At 48.2% G+C, this 23,166-nt stretch overlaps 1 protein-coding gene across 6 annotated transcripts in view; it reads right to left on the reverse strand.

Annotated features, from left to right (window-relative positions):
• The window catches only part of VAV2 (vav guanine nucleotide exchange factor 2), a 120,501-nt gene that overhangs the window by 23,700 nt on the left and 73,635 nt on the right, over nucleotides 1-23,166 (reverse strand). For 3 of the 6 annotated variants that reach the window (XM_058038137.1, XM_058038140.1, XM_058038136.1), the window contains exons 4-9: nucleotides 12,759-12,827; nucleotides 4,386-4,488; nucleotides 3,075-3,089; nucleotides 2,353-2,451; nucleotides 899-967; nucleotides 104-204 (exon numbers count right to left, since the gene is read on the reverse strand). In XM_058038137.1, coding sequence (XP_057894120.1) covers nucleotides 104-204; nucleotides 899-967; nucleotides 2,353-2,451; nucleotides 3,075-3,089; nucleotides 4,386-4,488; nucleotides 12,759-12,827 — 456 coding nt within the window. The remainder of the gene's footprint in view (nucleotides 1-103; nucleotides 205-898; nucleotides 968-2,352; nucleotides 2,452-3,074; nucleotides 3,090-4,385; nucleotides 4,489-12,758; nucleotides 12,828-23,166) is intronic. The other 3 variants (XM_058038141.1, XM_058038139.1, XM_058038138.1) reach the window with 1 other exon arrangement.

A 23,166-nucleotide genomic window follows, 5' to 3' on the forward strand; every position in this document is an offset into this window, starting at 1 on the left:
TAGAGAGTGAGAAGGCAGAGAGCAACAAAAACTGTGTGTAAATCTCCCAAAATAACCCAAATCTGTTCAAACTGGAGCTGCCTGAAGCCTGGCATTCCTTTACCTCTCTTTGAACTCCAGGAACACTTTTGCCAGGCTGCTTCCTCCAGACATCATCGAGACATCGATGGCTCTCAGGAAACTGAAGTGCACTTTAATGAGGTCCTAAAACCAAGCAACAGCCAACACTTTACACACATTCAAAGCAGGTGGGCAAACAGAGCCCAGAGAAATGCACATTCCCTCCTCCACCGGGCAGGGGTTTCACTCTTTCAGGTGTTTGTAAAGAAAAGTTGTTCTGGGGAGGGGCCTGGAGGACAGGGTGTAATTCCAGCAGGGAGAGATGCCCCAGGAGGGCAGGGAGGAGGATTTGGGATGGAAGAAATGGAGGAGATGAGGTTTGAGAAATGCCCCAAGGAGGAGAGGGAGGAGGATTTGGGATGGAAGGAGTGGAGGAGATGAGGTTTGAGAAATGCCCCAAGGAGGAGAGGGAGGAGGATTTGGGATGGAAGGAGTGGAGGAGATGAGGTTTTGACCTAGACCCTGTGCAAACCACAGTAGAAATAAATCCCTTCATCACCCTGTGCCCAAACCAGCTAAAATCCAGAGTCCTAGCCCTGAAACAAGCACTAGATTGAATTGTTTTATTTCCTAGAGTTCAAATATTCCCCACCTCTAAAACTGAGTGTTAAAGATTGTCTCCCAAAGCAGTTTAAGCTCCACAGCACACGAAAGGCTGGAGCTCTCCAAGTGAATGCACAAATCTAACAGGAAATCAGAAAACCTCCTCCTAAGCAGGGAGAGGGCTGAGCTGCTGTGAAAAGAACAAAGATCTGAGGCACAATGCCCACGGTGTTACCTCCAAATTGATAAAAATAGCTTCCATGTCTTGGGGAGTCAGTACCAGCCTCAGGGGGTTCATGTAGTTCTGCGAGAGAGAAATGGAAAAGGGGTTGAGGTGCTGGAGAGCAGGGAATGAGGCTGTGTGAGGGATTTATTTTTATTTTATTTATTTATTTATTTGGTTTTATTTATTTATTTTAATTTCTGCTTCACCAGCTGAGCTCACCTGGGCAAGTTTTGATGAGTTTAACCATTTGCAAAGGTAGAGGATGAGCAGGGATGGGAGTGGGATGCAGGAATTCCATGAGTGCACCATCCCTGAGCTCCCACAGCACTTCCAGGGGTAGGAAAGCGCCAGACCCCCACCCATGGGTGCCCACAGCCCCTTCCCCTGCTAAAGCTGCAGCAGGGGAGGGTGAAATGCCCTCTGCAGCCCTTGGCTGCACTGAAGCATCTCCACAGCCCTTTATCTCCCTGGAATTCTGCCCTTGAGAAGGCAGCAATGATGAGATTACATGGGCAATGCCTTTCTGAACAAATCCATATTAATAACAACATCTACTGTTCTGTTGTGACTTGGAGCTGCAAAAAACCCCAAACACAACAGCCCAGGGGGGGAAATTCCACCCATGACACCACCAGGACCTGCACAGCTTTAATTGATATGAAAGCAATAATTTAACTCTTCATTCTCCTGAACCAGACGGCTGTGGCTGTTTCCAAGGAAGAAGGATTCCTTGGAAACATAAATGACAAATATATTGGGGCATTTTCCTGGAAAATGGGAAATGTCCTTCCATTTTTCTCCAGTTTTGCTCACAGCTTCTTCGGGGGAACTTTCAGCAGACAGACAGAGGGAAAGAATGGCAAAAGGGGAGGAAACAAAAGCATCAGGGTGATTAGAAATGGCAGCTTGATTTTCATTATTGTTCTTCCTTCCTGCTGCTTTCCTGGGAGCAGGAACCACCTCCAGGCTCCATCCATTGCTGAGGTGTTCCCTTCCATTTGTTTTTAAAAGAAAAGGAGCCACAATAATTCATCAAAACCAATTAAACCCCCACGAATTTAGGCAGCAGAACATTCCTTTTAATCCAATTAGCTTCAATGGCAAGCCAGCACAGCCTCAGCACTCAGAATAAAGGAATTATTCCGTGGCAATCAGAGTGATAAGAGATATCTGCAAACACAGCTCTTATCAGCAAACCCGGCCTGGCTGAGCCAGGAGTGGGGGATTCTCACCCCAGGATGGGGGGACACAGCAGGAAGGTTTTCAGCCTGGTTCTAATCTGAAGCAATCACAATAAAAGATGCTGGTTTTGCCTCCCGCACATTTCTGCTTGTTAAGATTTTGTGGATTCCCCTCCTCTCCCATTTTCCTCTATCCTGCCCCTCGCATCTCCCAGCTTTGGGAGCAAGACCCAACCCAGCACAATTGATGTGGGATCCAGGGCTGCAGGGCTCAGCTCTCACCTTTTCTATGTCTTCAAGGGTTTTGTAGTATTTGGCCTCGGTTTCTTGGATTTCTAGCAAACAGCAATTCCTTTTGTCATCTTCTGTCATTCCCATTTTCTAGGGGAAGGAAAAATAATTCATGGTCAGATGGTCCTAAGGGTGGCAACCTGGTGGGGCTCCAGTTACAGCAACCAAGCACAAGTTTGGCAAATCAGGAGAGAACCACTACTGGTTTATGCTAAAGGGAACTATTTTTATCCAAAAAAATATAAGGAGGAACCCTGGCTGTGTTATTAAATATGTTTCAACATGGAAAAACTGCATTTTTTGCATTTATTACAGGCACACCACCAAAGGCTATCAGCTGAAGAAGAATAATAAGAGATAAAAGCTGATTTTTTTCCCTTTTTAATTTTTTTTTTATTGCTTAAGATGAAACTCACAACAGATCCTAAGTGGGTCACAAATAATACATCAGACTCATACAAATCCCTGGCCAGGGTTGCCAATTCTCCTGATTTTAGGTCAAATCTGATAAAATGTGCTTTTCCCAAAGCCCCAGCTCTGTAAAGCTGGGCCCACGTGTTGGGAGCTGCTGCACTTGGCAGGGCAGAACGTGAATTTGGGAGGGAGTTCAGTTCTGGGATTTTATGGATCATGCACAGGAACAGAGCCCCTCTGTCCTCCCCCTCAGGACTCACAGCTGCATGAAACCCCAGATTTTAATCAATTCATCTTACCTGCATGTATCTAATCTGAAGCATGCAGAAATACAAGAAGCCATTAGCATCACACACTTGCTGTTGCAACAAATGTTACCCAAAAAACTGTTCAATTTTTGGGGCAGATATATTAAAAATAGGCTTTTTGCTTCATGGAAGGGAATGGGAATCACAGCTCCCAACTGCCCAGCAGAAAGCATAAAATAATGTGGAGGGGACAGTGAAAAATTGCCAATTCCACTGACCTCAATCCTTTATTACCTGGCTGCTGGAGCTTTCCCCAATTTTTCCCATTTATGCAAGAAATCAGAAATTCCTACCAAAACCTTCCCCTGGAGCACTTCTTGGGCCAAGTAACTTTTGCAACTGGTGGCAAAAACCACTGGAGCTGTGCTGCCTTCAGATCCAAGCACTTTGGCAGCATCAGGGGAATATTTTGGGCCCAACTCATTGATCCAGAGGGGTTTTGGTGCACAGGGAGCTCCTGCACACCATGGAATGAGGAGTTGGTGATCTTTGAGGAACCAGAGCACATCCACGGATGCAGCCCTGCATTCCCAGGCTCCAGCCCCTCCAGGGATTGAATTGATCACTGAATTTGTCCATTGATCCTGCTTTGTTCCAGGGAGGGGTGAACAAGGGGAGAATAATTAGTGGCTGAACAAAGCCCGGGGGAGGCAGATATTGGAGGGAGGGGCGGAAATTTGGAAGGTCACAGGTAAGGAGGTGGCTGTGGGCACCTCGGGGAGGTGCAAGGGCCACCAACACCGCCTTGGCTCATCCATGGAGTGTGATATTTGCAACAGAGCCCTCGGAGACATCCATGATGCTGTCCATGCCTCCCACTCAGGCTTGTTAGAGGTGACAAACGGGGTGTCCCCAATGCCACACTGGTCCCTGCTGCCCCAGAAAGCTCCACTGTAAACATTTCCCTGCTCCAGGGAGGAGCAGCAGGCCCAGACAGCTGCTGGATCCCTGACACACAGATCTGTCACCCTGCACTAAAAATACCAGCGGCACCTCTGGCTGACGGAGCAGGCTGGAGCGACACAGCCTCAGCAGCAAAATCCTATTTTTAGCTTTTCTTTTAGGGCTTATTAGGTCTCCCTTTCCCCTCCTTCCTCCCCACCTCCTGCAGATGACAGGCTGGGCTGGGAAACTCCTTGTAGAACCCCTGTGGGCTGGTGCCATCCCAGTTTGGAGGAGCGACTCAGCAATTCCCTTCCCTGCAGCATCACCTGCCAGTGGCAAGGAGTTATTTCCATCCTGGAGCCCCCTCCCTGCCCCTCCCAGCGAGGTGCAGCTGTGAGAACACAGCTGGGCTGTTACCATGGGCTGCTGCACCTCCACTCTGATGATATCCTCGTAGATATCATCGCCCTCATCCTCGCAGGGCACGCAGTCGTAGATGTCCTCCCCCAGGTCGTGTTCGCTGCAAGGAGAAGGAAAAAGAGTCAATGATAACACCCAGAGGATTTCACTGGCACTTCAGCAGCACCAAGGAGGGAGGAGAAAGCAAGAAAATCCTGTGGGAATTGAGCTCTGCTCTGTTTTTCCCGGATCAGTGCCTGCTGCACATTTCTTTCCGCTGGCTGGAGGCTGGAAAAGGCAGAACGCTGCTGGACACGAGCAGGGATCACAGCCAAGAATGGCTCTGTGCCCCGTGCCAGGCTCTGTGCCTGTGCCAGCCTCTGTGCCCACCATGCCCACATCACCACGGGCTGCCAGCTCTGCCCTTGCAGAGCCTTTTGCTCAGCACTAATGGGCCCACTGAGATGGATCTGCTAGCCAAGCACCCAGAGGGACAATCTGAGCCACCAGTCTCCAGCTCCACCTGCCCCAAAGGTGCCCACAACCTCCCCTTCAGCTCCTCTTCAGGAGCAGGACAGATCTTGCCTCAGTGATTTTGTATCATGCTCAGAGAATTCACTCTAAGGTTGGATTTTGGTCTGCTTAAGGCACTGTGTTTGCTCTTGATTTGATTTTTCTTTTTCTCCTTTGTGCCAAAAAAACCATCTCCATCCCCCAGCCAGGGCTGCAAAGTGCTGTAGGAGCTCAGATTCACTCCAAGCAGGAGCAGATATTATATTAAACACTCAAGCAATGTCTCTGAGCAGTAGGAGAAGCATCCCAGCCCTGATGAGCCAACCCTGGGCTGTGCAGGGCCCACCGCAATGCCAGGACCAGCCCTGAGTATCCCATCCAGGTTTAAACACTCTGCATCCTGTTTCTGAGTGATGCACAAACCCCCACAAAGCCCAATCCCTGTCCTGATGGGGAACTGGGTGATTTTTAACCAAGCATTTCCCGGAGGAGCAGGAGGCTCTCCTGACCACCACGAAACAACCTGCTCGGTGGGCAGGGGCCAATAACAACATTTACAGCAGGGAGAAATTAAGCAGCAAAATGTCACATTTTGAGGACCAGCCCCATCACTTTGGAGCTGCCCCTGCATTCCCAGGCTTCAAAGGCATCCCAGAGATGTAGAGCCCAGTTTGTGCAAAAGGTGATGCTGTTCAGTAATTAATTATCATCTGAGCCTCCACACCCCTCCCAGGGGCTCCTCAGCCTCGGAATACTTTTGAAAATTCAGCCCATATTAAACACCAATTAACAATAATAATTCCAGTGCTTAGATCTACAGGTGCTGGCTGCTAACAGCTCCCACTGAAGTCAATCCCACAGGATCAGGACAGTGTGAAATGCTGGAATATCAAACAGCGCTCGCATATTTTACGAGCTGTGCCTTTCAACAGCGGCATTAATTACACACAAATAAATTTAGGTGTAAAGCTGTGCTCCAAGTGTGACACTCAACATCTCTCTATTACATATCAGGGAGCAGCAGAGCACATCTGCCTGCAAAACCAGGCTGCTTAAATACGGCCCTTTCTATTTATACAAGCAGATTTATTCAATAAAAGTTTGGGGATTTTAAATAAATACACTGGCATGATGTATCCATCCCATTCTTCCCGGGTGATGCATTGCAGCTGCTGCAATAATGCCCACTAATAGCTGGTGATCCATCTTCCCCCTCCCAGGCATCACTGTTATTATCTGCACCAATATTTATATTCTCAGCTCTGCTCCTCTTCCAGAGCCAGTCACTCCCAGCTCCTGATGAATCTCCCTGCCCACACCTCTTGGGTTGCTGGCTGCCTCTCCACACATCATTTCCATGGCTGGAAGGGTTTTGGGAATGTGTGGTTGGGTTAATGGCACGGGCAGGAGCCCAGCTGGGGGTGGAAATGATGCCTTGGGAAGGCTGAGATAGAGCAGAGGCTGGGCAGAGTTAAAGAATAAAGCAGGGATTTATTAAAAGGATCTCCTCAAGGGATGCACCTTGGGCAGCACAAGAGCCCAGCCAGGGCTGCACCCAAGATGAAGCAAAATGGGCACAAAATGAACCCAAGATGAACCAAAATGGTCACAAAAATGAACCCAAGATGAACAAAAATGGTCCCAAAAATGAACACAAAATGAACCAAAATGGTCCCAAAATGCATGACTGCTCATGGGGTCTCTCACTTTGATCAGTTCTGCTCCATTTGCATCTTGCAGTTCATTGTCCAATTCCAGAGTTACCCCATCAAGTCCCATCTTGCTTGTTTTTCTCTCTCCAGCCCACGGTGTTTGTGCTCTTGGCCTGAGATTTGGATCATTTGTCCTTGGTCCCAGCTGAAACAGGAATTGTTTTGTCTCCCTGCTCTGTGCACAGAGCTCACCATCCCCTCATATGAAGCTCAGAACTACACACCAAAGCAGCACAGGATAATATAATAACATAATATATCTGAAAAATATAAAAGCTAAACCCTGAGGCATCGTTTCCTCTTAAGGCATCAACACAACCAGGGGTGTGCTGCTGAAGTGACTCTCACAGAATCACCAGGGTTGGGAGAACCCTTCAAGAACATCTGGTTCAACCTGAACCCAGCACCAGCACCCCTCAGCCATGTCCCCAAGTGCCAGATGGGTTTTGCTCAAGGGTGGATGCCCCAAGGCCTTTCCCACCAGGAAAGAAACACCTCCCAAAGGACAATCCAGCAGATTTGCCCTCAGAAGTGCCAACAATTTGGACACAAAGGCTGCCCCCACCATGTGGGGCCACATCCTGACAGCTCCATTCCCCTAATGAAGGGGCTGAGCCTCGCTGCTCCACCCCTTCCTGGTGCTCCACAGCACAACAAGCCCTTCTCTACTCCAATTTCTGGTTTTAGGAAAAAAATAGGAACTATTCCCACATCCTGGGGACACCCAGAGAGACACCTCCACTCCAGAGCTCTGGGGGGATGCAGCAGGGCTCCTCAAACCCAACAGCCGTGGCAGTATTACAACATCACCATGGTCCAGCAGTCTGTTATTTATTAAAACACATTCTCAGTGCATCTCTGAGAAACACCAGAGGCTGGCAGCTTTTCTGGAGAGCAGTAAAGCATGAGGATCAGCCTCTCCTGGAGCAGCCAAGCTCCTGCAGGGCCCTGTGGATGTTGACATCTCTGCTTTGCACATATTGATGCTCACCTGTCCCCACCTTGTGAAAATACACACCCTCCCTGTGCTTAAAACAGGGATTGGGATGATTTTAGCCAGTGGAAAGCTCAGGACACACCGAATTCAGGCAATAAATTCAGCATCCCAGGCGTGTCACTGGCAGACGGAACAACTTGAGCAAGGAAAGCCAGATCACCTCATTCCTCACAAAGAAAAGCAATTTACTCCTTCAATAAAAGCAGCAGAGTCTGTGAGCCACCCGTGGGTATCAGAGCCTGTGATCTACTGCCTGGATTAGGAGATTCATTGACAGCTCTGGGGTTAGGAAAGGGATTTCAGCCGCCCTTCAGAGGGAACACCAGCACGTGCAATTACTGTTATTAGGATGAATGCAACCAGCTTTGGGCTGGCAGCCTCTTGCCGAGCCAGAAAAGCTGATAATGAATAAAGCTTTTCATATCTGAGGCAATTTCAGGCTAAAACAATGCTTTTGGCTGAGCTCTGCCTCACTCTGCTGTGCACTGACACCCACCCAGGCAGGCAGAGCCGTGCCAAGGAGCAGCTCCCAAAACTGAGGGAATGGTGCCAGGATGCTGCCTTGGAGTAGGGGAAAATGAAAGATAAATCCATAAAATCACAGCTTGTTTGGGGCTGGAAGGGACTATGGGAACAAACAAACTGTGATCAATAAATGTGCCCCATAAATGACATGCAGCAGGTCCTCCAAGCTGAGGAACCCTGCACTCATCCCTGCAGGGACACTGGGGAAGCCCTGAGGGATTTCAGGGCCACTGAAGAGCCTCTCCAGCCATAAAAGCTGCTGTGGAGAGTTGATGAGTTTGTACCAGCCTCAGGAATTCAAGGACAAACCCTCATGACAAACCCACCACAGCAAAACTCCGTCCAAACCACGCTGAGGAAAGAGCCAGAACCACCAGGAACAGCAAAAGAAAGAGCAGCAGGGGGACAGAAGGAGCTAAAATAAGACAACCAAGAGACAACCCCAAATTTCCAGTCCTGTGACCAGGGTAAAGAGCCAGAAGCTCTCAGATCCACCACAGGTCCAGGCTGGGAGATTTGCAAGGTCTCTGAGGCAGCTGTGAGGCTCCAGCCCATCCCAATCCCCACTTTCTCATCCTCACTCTGCACTCACAGCTATAAATACACAGTTCCTCCAACCAACCCCCTCATTCTGTCAGAGAGGACAAGCAGAACCCTGAATTTGCAGCACATCTGGCAGGTTTAGGTTTCAGGGTGAGGGAGTGCAAGACGTGCAGCTGGAGGACTCGAGATCTTGCAGGGTTTTAATTACTCAGATTGGGCTTGGATGGAGACACAAATCTGGAAATAGCAGAAGCTTTTTCCCATCTATTCTTGGGTCTTACATTCCCCATTCCAAGTGGAATTTCTCAGGCTCTGATCCTAAGAAAAGTGACCAATATGATCCAAGAAATGGCACAAGCAGGACACGTAAAAATCAATAGGAGTGACACACAAGGGACAGACACATTTACAGGCACTCTGGCTCAAGTGCCCTGCACCACAGAGCCATTTATTTGAGGGGCTGTCGTGCCTGCTTTGTCCAACATAAAAATAATGGGAAAAGTGGCAGCTCACTCATCATCTCACCTTGGCTCCTGTGCTCGTTACTTTTTTTAATGCATTTGAGAAATTCTGCTGATCACAGCACTATTTTGGAAAATGCGAGGGGGGCAAGAAGTGAATGAAGCAGGAGAAACTTCAGCAAGAAGCTGAGCCCAGAAGAGGCATCACTTGAGAAACTGTGGCCTAGCAGATCTCCTTCCCCTCTTCTCTAGGATGGAAAGGTTGGGAGTACACAATTATCCCAATAAATTTGTCAGGGATAAATTGCTGCAGCTCAAAACAAGAGCAGGGGACATCAACATCAATCTGCGGGACAAAGCTCTCCAAGGGTAGGGTTTGGAGGGGACCTGCTTTGCCTAAAACACTTTTTTGGTCCTTTATGCAACACTACAACTCCTCTCCTCACAAGAAATTATTTTCAGAAGAGAAAACAAAGGTAAAAGTTATGCAAATTAAATGTTTCACATCAAACCATTCACAGAACTTCTGCCTGATTCTGAATTCTTCAAGCAGCCAACAAAGAACCCAAAACCTGCCCTGTGTCATCTACTTAATCGTGCCAGTGCAGAGGAGAGGGTTCATCATAAAGAAGGCTCTGGGGCTGCAAAGAGGGCCAGGATTAATTACTGCCATAAATTTAATGAGACAAAATAACTGGAGAGAGCTCAAGTGGCAGCGGAGAAAATTTAGGTGAGATGTTAAATATAACTCTGAGGTACCAGGATGGTTTGGAGCAGCTGAAAGAGCCATAAAGGGGGATGGAAAAGCAGTTGGCAAGGCAGCAAGGTGGATAATTGCCTCCTGCCATCAGCTGCCAGCAGCCACAGCCATGTGGGAAGCAGCAGCTCCCCTCCCCAGGGACCTGCAGGAGCATCCTTGGGACACTGACAATCCCTGATCTGGGGGCACAGAGGATGAACCCACTGTGCTGCTATTGCAAAACCCAGCTCATCTAATTCAAAAACACCCCCCAAATGGCTGCAGGAGCATCCTTGGGACAAGGGGCACTGACAATCCCTGATTTGGGGACACAGAGGATGAACCCACACACTGCTGCTGTAAAACCCAGCTCATTTCATGGACAAACTCCTCCCAAAAGGCTGCAGGAGCATCCTTGGGACGAGGGTCACTGACAATCCCTGATCTGGGGGCACAGGCTCCAGAGGATGAACCCACACTGCTGCTGCAGCAAAACCCAGGTCATTTCATGCACAAACTCCCCACAAATGGCTGCTCCAGGGTCTGGCATGGGGCAGGCTGGAATAAATCAGGCAGCAGAGGCCAATTGTCCCTTTCCAGCCCCTCACAGCATCGATCAGCAGCACTTGCAATGCAAGCAGCCCCTGCCATCTGCCCAGGCTGGCTGCAAGCTGCCATCTGGCCCAGGGCACAGCAAACCGAGGGGCCAGAGGGCTGGAAACAGGGAATTTGAGAACTTCCCAACTCCCCTGATAGCCTTTTAGCTTCCCTTCCCCTTTCCATCACCAATTGTTCAGGGTTTTTTTTAACTAAATAGCTGTTTCCAGGCAATTATGTGCCTTGATCTGTCTGGAGCTGGGATTAATCCCTGCACCACCCCAAAGGTGAAAGCACAATGGGGTCAGCAAGGCTTAAACACCCTTTAAACACACAGAACCCTGTGGATGCCCCATGATTTCATACACAGCTTGTTCCTGCAGCCCCTTTCCAGGCCTGGTTTTTGTCCCACAGCTCATCCCTGCTGGGACAGCTCTCAGGATAAAGGTTCTCACTCTTTAGAGCATCATGGGGACATCAGGGACAAAGCCTGGTTCCTTCTGCTCCCCAAATCAGCAGCTCCATCACAAACATGTTCATATTTTAAAGGCTCTGCAGCACAGGAATTCAAAACCTCAACCCGAGGACACCAAACTACTCCACTCAAGCTGAAATGAAGCATTCTGACATTCTCCTAAAAAAAACCAACTCATTTACCCCTCAAAATATCTTGTTAGAACCAACTCAGAGTTTATCCTGAGCTTTTTCTCCAAAGAGAAAAGGCTGAGGGGTTCTCAGGGAGTTTTGGGGGTTTTTCCAGCTATGAGGGGATTCTGACACTGTTTTGTAGGCCGTGTTTCCATGCACAGCAAGGGCAGGCCTGCATGAGGGAATCTGTGCAACCCCTGCTCATTTCAACATGCCTTTCCCCCACTAGTCCTAAATAAGATGTTAAAAAGAGGATTTTGCAGAGAATGGGCAAAGAGGGAAAGTTAAATTTGGAGATCTGGGACAGAACAGGGAAATCAGTGGAAATAAACCTCCAAATTATCTGAAGGGCATCACAGCCCCTCTGACCATGGGACAATTTGGGAAGTTTCCACCTGGACACCTTGTCCCCAGCAGACTGGAACAAGGAACCAGTTTGGGAACCCACTTCCAGCACCAAATGACCAAAAAAGCTGGGAACAGATTCCCAGCACTAAATAACCAATAAAACTGGGAACCCACTTCCAGCACCAAATAACCAAGGGCAGCACCCCAAACCCACTCAGCTTTCCAGGCCAGCACTGCCATCCCCACCAACACTCGTGTGAGAGTCCCCACACAAATCTCTCTCTAATTAAAAGCATATCTGTGTGTGAGAAAGAGGAATTTTAAACCCCAATATTAAAGGGATTTTGAGAACTTTCAGAGAGGGGGCACAAAAAAAATGCTATTCTTGAAAAGATCCCTTTCTGAGTTAAAATTTTATTAAACTGCAGCTGCTGGGAGCCAACAGCAAGCAGGGAATTCCAGGGCACTCCATTCCCTCTGCTGGTAATTTATGATTTACTTTTGTAATAACTGAAGCCATAAGGAACTCATTGGATTAAGGAGCCTTATTATTTATGTTGTGGAACAATAATATTTAACTGCATAAAGCCACACATCCAGCCATGCACTCCATCCCTCCATATGAGGCAGACAGAGCCCTGGCTCGATGGGAATGCTGCCATTGAATTCCAATAGTGCCTGCAGTTCAAGGTTGATTTTAAAAGCCTGTTACATCACCACCACAGGCACAAAAACCAGATAAACACACACAGAGACAGCAGCAGCATCACCCCACGTCCCACCAAGGACAAGCAGGACGGGTGCCACGGCAGTATGCGGCTGCCACAGCCCTGGAAATGTCCAAGGCCAGCCTGGGATAGTGAGAAGTGTCCCTGCCCATTGCAAAGGGGTGGAATCAAATGGTTTTCAAGGTCCTTTTTCAACCCAAATATTTTCTGATTGCCCCAGGGCCAAAAACACACATGGGGATGCAGCTCCAAAAAATGCCATGGGGGGAATGAGTACCTCACTCCCTTGGATCACCTCAGAGGATGAAGGGGTTTGGGATTTAGAATCCCCTGGGTTTGGCCCCTTTCACCCCACACCAAGCCACTCATCAGCTCAACCTGATTAGAAGTGACACCTCCCAGGGTTTTCCCACCAGAAAAAGATGGACTTTTGTCAGAGCACAAAAATCTCCTGGCCAAAGGATCAAAGCAGCCGTGCTGGCTCTCCCAGCCCTGCTGTCAAACTTTATGTGCCTCTGCTGGAAAAGCCACAGGAGCTTTTCCCTCAGCCCTCCCAGGAGGAGAAGGTGAGGCCACTCACTCTGCCAGCTCCTCCAGGCTCCGGTACACGTCATCGTCATTCTCCGTGGTCTCCTCCGAAGGGAAGGGCCTGGCAAGGGAAGGAATGACAGGGTTAGATTTTATTTTAGTGCCTCACCCCTCACAGCAGAGCCCCTGAGCTCAGCACAGCCCTGAGCATCCTGCTGAGCAGCACAAAATGTTCACTGCAAAGCGGGTTTGGTCCCAGCCCTGCTGCTTCCCCAGGGCACAGATGGCAGGGGTGCAGGTGGGGAGGCTGCTGGGCACACAGGGCAGCACTTGGGCACTAAAATGAGCAGCTGCATGGGCTGACAGCACAGCACCTCAGAGCCCCTGTGGTGCTGAGCCTTTCTGCTGAGCTGGTGCTGCACAGACAACTCAGGAATCTTAATTCCAGCCTGGTGCTGGATTTGCTGGGATGGAGAAACACCTTCTCCTGCAGCATTTGCACCTGTGAGCTCCTTCCCTGTTCAGGAATCTTAATTCCAGCCTGGTGTTGGTTTTTCTGGGATGGAGGAACACCTTCTTCTTCTCCAGCCTTTCCACCTGTGAGCTCCCTCCCTGCTCAGCCAGGCTCTGCACTGCCTCTCTGGAAGCATCTCCCAGCAATGCCAGTGGAATGACTGAGTCCCTGTGAACCCCAGGATTCCTCATCTCAACAACTTTGTGACAGCTGAAAAAAGTTAAACCCCTGGAGATGAGGGAAAGGACACCAAAAGGGCAGAAAGAAAGGAGGGGAGAAAGCAGATTAAAGGAGCGAGGGAGGGAGTGGGGGGAACGCAAGAATTCCTTGGCTCATTCTGAAGCAATAACCAAATATGAAGCAATAACCAAATAATGTATGAGGGAGATGAGAAATACTGTTTTAATTAAAGCCCACGTATTATTGCTGGCACAGGGCCAGGCTGGGCTGGGGCTGGAGCATCCTCATGGGCACAGGGACAGCACAGGGACACAGAGGGGTGGCAGCAGCTCTGCCCATCCCTCCTGGGCATCCTAGAGGGCAGGTGGGGCTCCCCAGGCTGGAACCACTGTGGAGGAGCCAAGCTGGCCACATCTGAACCTCCAACTGCCCTCAGGAGCAATTCCCTCCTCTCCCCTCCCTGCCCATGATAGACTGCCTCTCCTGAAAGATTTAATACACGGCCTGGTTAGCCCCTGAATTTGCTATTTCTGGATGCTTTCACTGGCATTAATTTGCTTTCTCTCCCCTGCTACACCTCAGCCTTCCTCAGGTGAGCAGCTCCACTCCAAGCAGTTTGAAATAGAGCTGAGACCTGAAGCCAGCTCAATTAAAACCCTGACCAGGAGGGGAAAGAGCTGTGCTGAGCCCAGCCATGGAGCAATTCCAGCCACCCCAAGGTGTGTCCATGGCCAAAGTGGCAACAAGGGAGGCAGGAAGGCAAGGATGCAAAGCTCTGGCAGGAATACAGAACTCAGAGGTGACTTCTGGTTAAACATCACTTGTCACAACAACAATAAAAAATCCACCACAAGGCACGACCTCCTTTCTCCCACATGCATTTCCTGCTCTTATTCTCTGAGTGTTTCCTTCCCCAGCGCTCGCCACACCAGAGAGAAAGGAGTAAAAGAGCCATAAAAAATGCTAAAATCACATGGACACATGTCCAGCCATAAATCTGGGCTTGAGGTGTAATTGGCTCCTGTGACACAGCCCCCCATGTAAAACAAGGAACAGAAAAGGGAGAAAAATGTTTTCTAATCAGAGTTTCATGGGGATGCAGCTGCCCTGGCCCTCCCAGCTTCACCTTGAGTGCTGGTGAAGGCCCAGAGTGAAAGTCAGGGCAGGGGAGGAATTAATAACCTGTGTCCCTGCAGTGGCAGCTAATGGCTAAATAAGGACTCAGAGAATGCAATTAGAGGGAGAAGTCACACCAGGGTGAGGATTACTAAATGGACCATCCAAAACCCAGAGCTGAAGGGCAGCTTTTGGGACAAAGCCTTGGGTTTTTCCTTTGTTCATCCCTTGCTCTTCCCCAGGAGTTCTAAGTGGAACAGCACAATTTAATTTAGCTCTACCAACAGCCACAATTTGAAATATCTCCCTACTTTTGACTTAAGCTCCCTTTCACATCCATTTAGGTTCTTTTTTTGACTCTGAACGCACCTGAGCTGGCTGCAAAATCAGATTTGATTTTGGTAGGGACAGACTGGGGGAGAGGAACTCTGCTCTAACTCCCATCCCATCAAGGGAACACAAAGAAAAGCCAGCTGGGAGATCTTTCAAGCCAGTATTTGTCACCAGCACAGGGTTTTTCACTCAGAACCATCCCACAGGTCCTGCCCTTGGCCCCAGCCATGCAGGGAGCAGCATCTCCATCCAGGTGATGGATCTGCATCTTCCCCAGCCACGAGCTCCCCAACAGCAAACTCCTGCTTTGGGACCAATCTCTGCATCCTCTTTTTTTCTTTTGGTAAATTGAGGAAAAATGTTGTCAGTCAAAAGAAATAAAAGCTCTGGGTTCCCTGGGAAATTGTCCAAAACCTTCAGGCACATTGCAAATCCTTATGTAGAGCTGGGAATGCCCAACAGCAATGAGTACTGTGAGTCCACTGAAACCCAACAGGTCTGCAGAGACTCCAGTTTATTAAAATTCATTTGAAAACGTCTCTTATTTCATATCTTTAGCTGAGCACCAGCTTTCCTTCCTCCGCCACCATGCAAATCCACCTGCTGAGCCATCCATCCTCCCAGCCCGTGCCAGGGCTGCTGCCAGCCCCACCCTGCTCAGATGAAAAGGAAAAGCCCCCAGTGCATCAAACAGAGCTGGAACAGGCTCTTAGGAGATAATCAAGCTCCCAAAGTGGACTCCTGCCCAGACAGACCCCACAGCAGTGCACAGCATCACTGCAGAGATCAAAGCAGGGAAGCGAAGTGGGATCCATCTGATGGGTTTGCTCAGGGCTGAAAAGGGAAGAAAGGACCAAGCAATTTGTTCTGGAGTTTGCAGTGAGCTGCTCCTCTGGAGGGCAGGATTACAGCACACGTTGATGCCAAGCACCCCCTTGATCTTACAAAACATTTTTTGGTCATTTCTGGATCTCCCAGAGGACACAGGCAGAGCCAGCCACAGCAATCACCCACAGGGACAATTAATTAATATTTTATGAGGCAACTCATGCAAAAAACCCTCCCGTGCTCTCAGGTTGCCCTGTGATCCCTCCCACACCCCATCCTCACCATCCACCCTGCCCAGGGAACCTCTCAGCACTGCCTGGCTGCTCATTGCTGTGAATTATTAAATGGGAAGAGCCAGGTAGGCTGCAATTCTAACAGCAATAAACAGGAGGGTTTGTTTATTTATTTATGAGCATATTTCAGCATCTGGGCTGCCTTGTCCTGGCAATAAAGCCAGCTCTTCACCTCTGCAGGGAGCAGAGGGGCAGGGATGAGGCAGCAGCTTCAGTCTGATCCTTATGTACAGCAGCACCTTGGCCTCATACAATAAATCCATGTAGGACAGAGCAAGGAGGACCCAGCGTAGTTTATTTACCATTTTCCCACTCTCCACTCTGATTTCTCAGGGTCAAACACCAGCCCTGGGAACAGCAAGCTTGGTGAGAAGCAGAGAGGGAGGAGATGTCCCGCTCCATCCCAAGGAGCTGCTCCCAATGGAGGTGGTTTGCCAGGCAAGGAAGCTTTCCTGACTTGTGCAAAGCCCCTGAGGAGTGTAAAGGAGGTGATTTATCCCTTCCTGGAGGGGGGTTCCACCCTGCCAGCACCAGCAGGGTGATCTGCCCCTGTTTCCCTGAGCCCAGGGATAACACCTGGGTGTTTTGCAGAGCAGGTGGAGTGTGTGACACCCGGGAAACCTGAGCTGCTCCCATCTGCTGTCCCTTCTGCACTAATGGCAAGGAGCAGAGCCTCAGGCTGGTGCAAAGGAGCTCCTGCAGCTCTGCTGGGATGGACAGGGCTGTGCTGGATCCTCCTGGCACAAAAATATTCCCATGGTGTGGAGCCTGAAACTGCACTCTGCAGGAATTCCAGCACCCCTGGCTGGGTGTGCAGACCCCCTGATATCCCTGCTTTGAAGGCAATGCACAGAAATTACACAGGACACTGATTTCATCAACATTTTAGGCTTCAGGCTGTGTTCCCTGGGAGTTTGGGAGTGGGGTTCTCAGCCCCACACCTCCCATACTTCCAGAAAACTCTTCTGTCCCACTGCTGAGGTTTAATGCTGCTTCAATCCCAAAATTTCAGGCTTTGGGTGTTCCCAGCACATTATTTTGGTAACTCCAACCTTCCCCTTTTTCTTTTTCTCCTCCTCTTTTTCTCCAGGAGGACGAGTCACTGGGGTCACCCCATTCCTGTGCCCTCAGTTCTGGAACCCTGAGCACTCCTGGAGCTGCCCAAAGAAAATCAGGGATTGTTCCAACACTTTTACACACCACTGAAAATGCTCCCCTTGTTGGCTTAATGGAATTAGGCAGAGTAATTTATATAAAAAGCAGCATTAATTTACCAAGAGGTGGCTGGGAGCTGACCAGGCACCAGCAAAGAGCTGACCTGGAGCTGCCCCTCCAAAATTTGGTTCCCACCTGTGAAAAGGAGCAGCACCAGGCAATGATCCTGGTCCTGTGAGGTAAAACCACCCTATTAATGCCCCCAAAATCCATTTATATAAAGCAGAATAGAATCAATTCTCCCTGTGCAGAACAAGACCCATCAGAGCATACCAAAAGCCGCTGAATTTAATTAAAATCACACTTTTCTGTTGCATTACTCATCTCTGGAAAGAAGCACCTCACGGGGAGCCAAATTTTAGACACATCCTCTGAAAAATTACAGTTTGCTTTTATTTGTGGTCTGAAACTTGCAGAAATTCTTGCAGGATGAATTCTGATGGAAATTCAGCAGGGAAAGAGTGAGTTACATCACCAGCTAACACAAAGATGAGGATGATGATGATGATGATTTTGCAGGAGAGCACTCTGAGCAGTGTCAGCACCCAAGGGTGAGCTGCAGGCCCTGCTTTATCCTCAGCTCCAATCTGAACTGAGCATTTCTGGAGATGAGAAGACAAGAAGATAACAGCTCGTAGAATTTTATGTTTCGACACATTATCGCGTTTTTAAAAAGCCCTAGTGCACCAATGCCTCGCTCCAGCAAGAGAAATTATTTTCTCCTCACTTCAGCTCCACACTGAAGAGAACAGATGGATAAAATCAAAAGTGGAATCCAGAAATGTCTTTCTTGAAAAGAAAGGAATAAAAAAGATCCAGACTCTGTGGGGTAACAGCACAACCAACCAGCAGGGAATGATTGGCCCAGTAAAGATGCATCTCACCAACAGCATCCCCTGCCTCACACTGGAAAACACCTGAAATCCTGAAATCCCCATTTTTAACTTGCAGCAAAGCAGCACAAGGAGATCTTCCAGCACTCTGAGTTTTCCTGCTGTACCATCCTGTGAAACGCGTGCCAATAAAAAGAAATAATTACCAAAATGAACCTTTCTGTTTGATTCCAGCACAAGATAAACCCTCTCGCAGCACAAACCAGCTCCAGACAGCCCATCCTGAGGGACACCAGGAATCCCTGCCCCAGGGAGGTGCAGAGACACCTGGGCTGTCCCAGAGCATCCAAGTGCCCCTCTCCAGGCACATTTATCCTCATCCCCCAGTGCTGGAACCTCCCAGGTCCTCTATTTCAGAGCCTGGAACCTTCTCCATCCTTGCAGCATCCTTGGGACAAGAGCTGCATTTTGGGGAGGTGCTGGAAAGGTCCCACAGGGTGGGCAGTGACACAGGAGGAGGCTGAGGGAAGCACCAGTGACACAAGAGGTGACCCCAAAGCCCAGCAAGCCCCAGCTGAGCCCAGCTCATCAGAGCTGAGCTCGTCAGAGCCGTGCTCATTAAGCAAAGCTGCTGCTGGGAAGGGACAGAGAAGCTGCCTTTGCTTTGTGAGCAGATGCTTGTGGGGTGACCTCAGCATCCCCCCAGCCTACAAAGCAGGCGTGCAGCAAAACATGTCAGGGATATTTTTTCAGGCTTTCTGTGAGGATATAAACTTGCCAAAAAAAATCTGTTAATTTTTTTTTTTTTCTAAAGTGGGAAAGGAGCTGCTTTTCAGCCAAGGATTCTGCTTATCAACAAATGGGGGAGCTTTATGGTGACTCCTAAAGGTTTGGTGGGGTGAGAAGAAACAATCCCCACCTGCTCTGCTTGTGGGGTTTGTGCTTCCACTTCCACTCTGAATTTGTGCCAAAACTGGTCCCAGTTCCAGGAGAGCTCTGCAAAACCAGCAACTGCACCCATTTCCAGACACAGATCCTCCCACAGCCTTCCCCATCCATTTTATAGCAACACTTAAAGTGTGTACAAGGAAAACACAACGGCAGTAAAAGAATAATAGGTAGAGTGCAATTCCAGAGAGCCCTTGGCAGGGAATAAAACAGGCCTTGTAAAACCAACCTGCGGGAGAAGAGGAGCCCTAACAGCCTCCCCATCAGGAGACACTTGAGGACTTAATTGTCAGTGCCTTTAATTGCTTGCCATTTTCACACCCAGCTGGATCTGCCTCCCATCCCCAGGGGAAGGGGGAGCAGAGACCAAATCTGATCTGCAGGAAGCCTGAGGATGCTGGAGAATCACTGCAAAGGCCTTAAAAATCTTCCCCATCTCCCTTCTCTCCTTCGAGACAGCGAGGGGAATTTCCTGATCAGCTCCAGCTTGTGACACCACATCTTCTGCGAGATGGGGGGTTTGATGGTGGGATTGCTGCCTTAAGTTTTGGCTTTTATGTTTTTCACATTCTGTGCTGCTTTAGTGTGTAGTTCTGAGCTTCATGTGAGGGGATGGTGAGCTCTGTGCACAGAGCAGGGAGACAAAACAATTCCTGCTCCAGCTGGGCACCAAGGACAAATGATCCAAATCTCAGCCCAAGAGCACAAACAATGGTGGAATGAAGAGAGAAAAGCAAGCAGGATGGGACTGCATGGGGTAAATCTGGAGCTGGACAAGGAACTGCAAGATGCAAATGGAGCAGAACTGATCAAAGTGAGAGACCTTGCAAGCAGTCGTGCATTTTGGGACCATTTTGGTTTTTAACTGCCTTTTATTAACTGTGGTGCCTTCTGAGGAGAGTCATTGAGAGGTTCAGTTCATAGAGAAAGGATTTACTCAGATTTAGGGCCTCCACAAAGGCCTCTGAACATGCAAACCCCTTCCTGTCCTCAGCTGGGCTCTGCTGTGCACGCATGAAAAATGCATGCAGGCAGCACGAGCCAATATTCCTGAACCTCCTGCCTGGCTTGCAGAACTCTGCTTCCAGGAAAAACACAGATCTCAGGGAGATGAATAAACACGTGCCCCCTGCTCTGCTCAGAGCTCCCTTTCAGCCCCCAGAGCAAGAGGAGGATGATGGAGCCCAGAGGACGCCAGGATGTGCCACAGGCAGCAGGAACAGCAGTGGCTGTGGCAGGAAAGTCTTAGGGGAAAACAGAGGAAAAAAAAAGCTTTAAAAACATAATTATAATCCTGGTTTATTGGGACCTGCAATAAGAAGTCTTGCTATCCTCCAGAGAGCTGAGTTTGCTCAAGAAAACTTGGAATGAAAATGCAAAAAGGGAATGAGAATGCGAAACGGGAATGAAAATTCTGGCTCCAGAGGCCGGGAGAAGCTTTGCACGACATCCCTGTGCAAAGAGCAAGCTGCTGCAGGATCCTGCAGGCTGGCTGGGAGGTGCCAGCCAGCGTGGGAATGGGGTAATGGAATTAGGGCTGCAGTGGAAAATCCTAGCTGCATAATAAAGGCTCCTTTTTCAGGGATGGAGCACAGTGGAACTTCCAGGGAGAAGTACTGACAGTCCTCCAAAGAGATGGAGAGAAGGATGAGAATCAATAACAAATAAATCTCCTCTCCTGAGAAATGATTTTTCAGATTCTGTGCTGCTTTGGTGTGTAATTCTGAGCTTCATATGAGGGGATGGTGAGGAGAGCAGGGATTCCTTTCACAGAGTAGGGAGACAAAACAATTCCTTCTCTAGCTGGTGACCAAGGAAAAATAATCCAAAATTCAGGCCCAAAGAGCAGAAACAATGTGGGCTGAAGAGAGAAAAACAAGAAGGATGGGATCTGCTCTTTGTCCCTGTGTACAACTATTTGGGACAACAGAGGGATCAAAACCCCAGCAGAAAGTTCCCAAATTATCCAAATCTCAGGCCCAAAGAGCAGAAACAACACGGGCTGAAGAGAGAAAAACAAGAAGGATGGGATCTGCTCTTTGTGACTGTGTAGAACTATTTGGGACAACAGAGGGATCAAAACCCCAGCAGAAAATTCCCAGCCCATCAGCACAGAGCCTGCAGGGTTCTGCTTCCTGCAGGATTTGTGCAAGCAGCCCTGGGATGGGGACAGGGCAGGCACAGGATGGTCACAGCAGGGCTGGAGCTGCAGCTGCTGCACATTAGGCACATTGCAAATAAAACACTGCATTCAGGATGGAGTTTCTGCCCTGGTTTTGCTGCTTGTTTCTTGGAAGAAGCGCTCTGTCATCTCCACAGAGTGCCCTGATAGCTATCTGCAGGACTCTGGGAAACACAGCTCCTCTGCCAAGGTTCCTGCAGCCAGAAATTATTAAGACAGAAAGAGTGGATTTCTTTTTTCACACTGAACAGCACACAAGATTGATTTTTATTTTTCTCCATGCCATGAAACTTGTTCAAGGACAAGGAGCAGGCTTTGGGATTTATTTCACTGTTAATTTGTGTGATCCTGATTCTCAGGCCCCTAAAACAGGGATTGGAGCAGAGCCACATTCATGCTGTGGGGCTGAACACCATGCAATCCACCCAGCATCCAAATTTCACTGTATTTACCATGGTTTTAAGCACTGTGCCTAAGCCAACAAGATTTTTTCCCAATTCCAAGGGAAGCATCTTCACTGGGAGAGGGAAGAGGATGGACCCAATGAGCTGATGTGAGCAGTCCCTTCAGGGAGCCAGAGATGCTGCTGGTTCCCACAAGATTAGATTAATTCAGATTCATTCACTGGAGATTAGTTTGTGCCATTGAGGGGTTTGTGATGGTGCAGCAGCAAGAAATCACCTAATTTAAAGGAAAGGAGATGCAGCAATGGACAAAGCCAGGGCTCTGTGGCTGCAGGGGACAGTGAGATGGGAGGGAACACTCCCAGGAGGGCATTTTCCTGGAATTACAGAATTCATTTCCAGTCTGTTCCGTTTTCCAGCTAAAGGAGTGACAGCATTGTCTGTTCCTGCAGAGCTGGAGGAGAAACAGGGTTAACACACAGGAAAACAGGGTTAGAAGCAAAGGCTCATAAGCTCTGTGCTATTCTTGTGTAATTACGGTGCCAAAGGCTTCCAAGATAAAGGATTTTAGTGGGAACTGTAAATGCCAGCTGTAAAATGAATGAGAAAAAGCCACATCCCCACAAGAACAGCAAACATCCCTTGTCTCTGCATCCCAGCTATGCCCAGCCCTCACACAGCCAACAGGGGCTCAGCAAAGCCTTCCAGGGGATGGAGCTGCATCCTCTGAGCTGGATCCAGGACCCCCCTCCCTGCCTTGGGAAGGGCTTTGCCAGGGGTCACACCTGCAACCATCCCAGGGATGCCCCAAGCTTTAAACCCAGCTACAGCAATGCTGTGATGGCCCTGCCAAGGGGAGGGAATGATGAGGAGGACTCCATGGATGTCAGAAGGCTAATTAATTACTTTATTATACTATATCATTCTATCTATTATAATATTATACTATATTACACTATATTATAATATAGTGTGATGTAGTATAATATTATAATACTATTATAATATTATTTATTATTATTATTTTATTAGAATATTTTTTAGTAGTAGTAGTAGTATATTATATGATATTATTCTATTTAAAACTGAACCTGCCATGCACTCAACCTGCACACAACTACCCAGAATCTCGTGACTGTCACCCACAGTCCTGACACACTCTTGGCCCTGATAGGCCAAGGAAACAAAACACCATCACTATCAGAGGGCTAATTAATTACTTTATTATACTATATTATATTATAATATTATAATATTAGCTATTATAATATTATACTAGTCTATTATAATATTATACTATATTACCATTATAATATTATACTATTATAATATTATAATATTATACTATATTACCTATTATAGCTAGCTATTATAATATTATAATATAATAATAAAAATTATTAATAATAATAATAATAATAATAATAATAATAATAATAATAATAATAATAATAATAATAATAATAATAATAATAATAATAATAATAATAATAATATTTCTATCTAAAACTGAACCTGCCAAGCACTCAACCCTGCACACAACTGCACAGAATCTCGTGACTGTCCCCCAACAGTCCTGACACCCACACACACTCTTGGCCAAGGAAACAAAAC

The sequence above is a fragment of the Melospiza georgiana genome, chromosome 20, assembly GCF_028018845.1.
Source record: "Melospiza georgiana isolate bMelGeo1 chromosome 20, bMelGeo1.pri, whole genome shotgun sequence".
Classification (NCBI taxonomy): domain Eukaryota; kingdom Metazoa; phylum Chordata; class Aves; order Passeriformes; family Passerellidae; genus Melospiza; species Melospiza georgiana.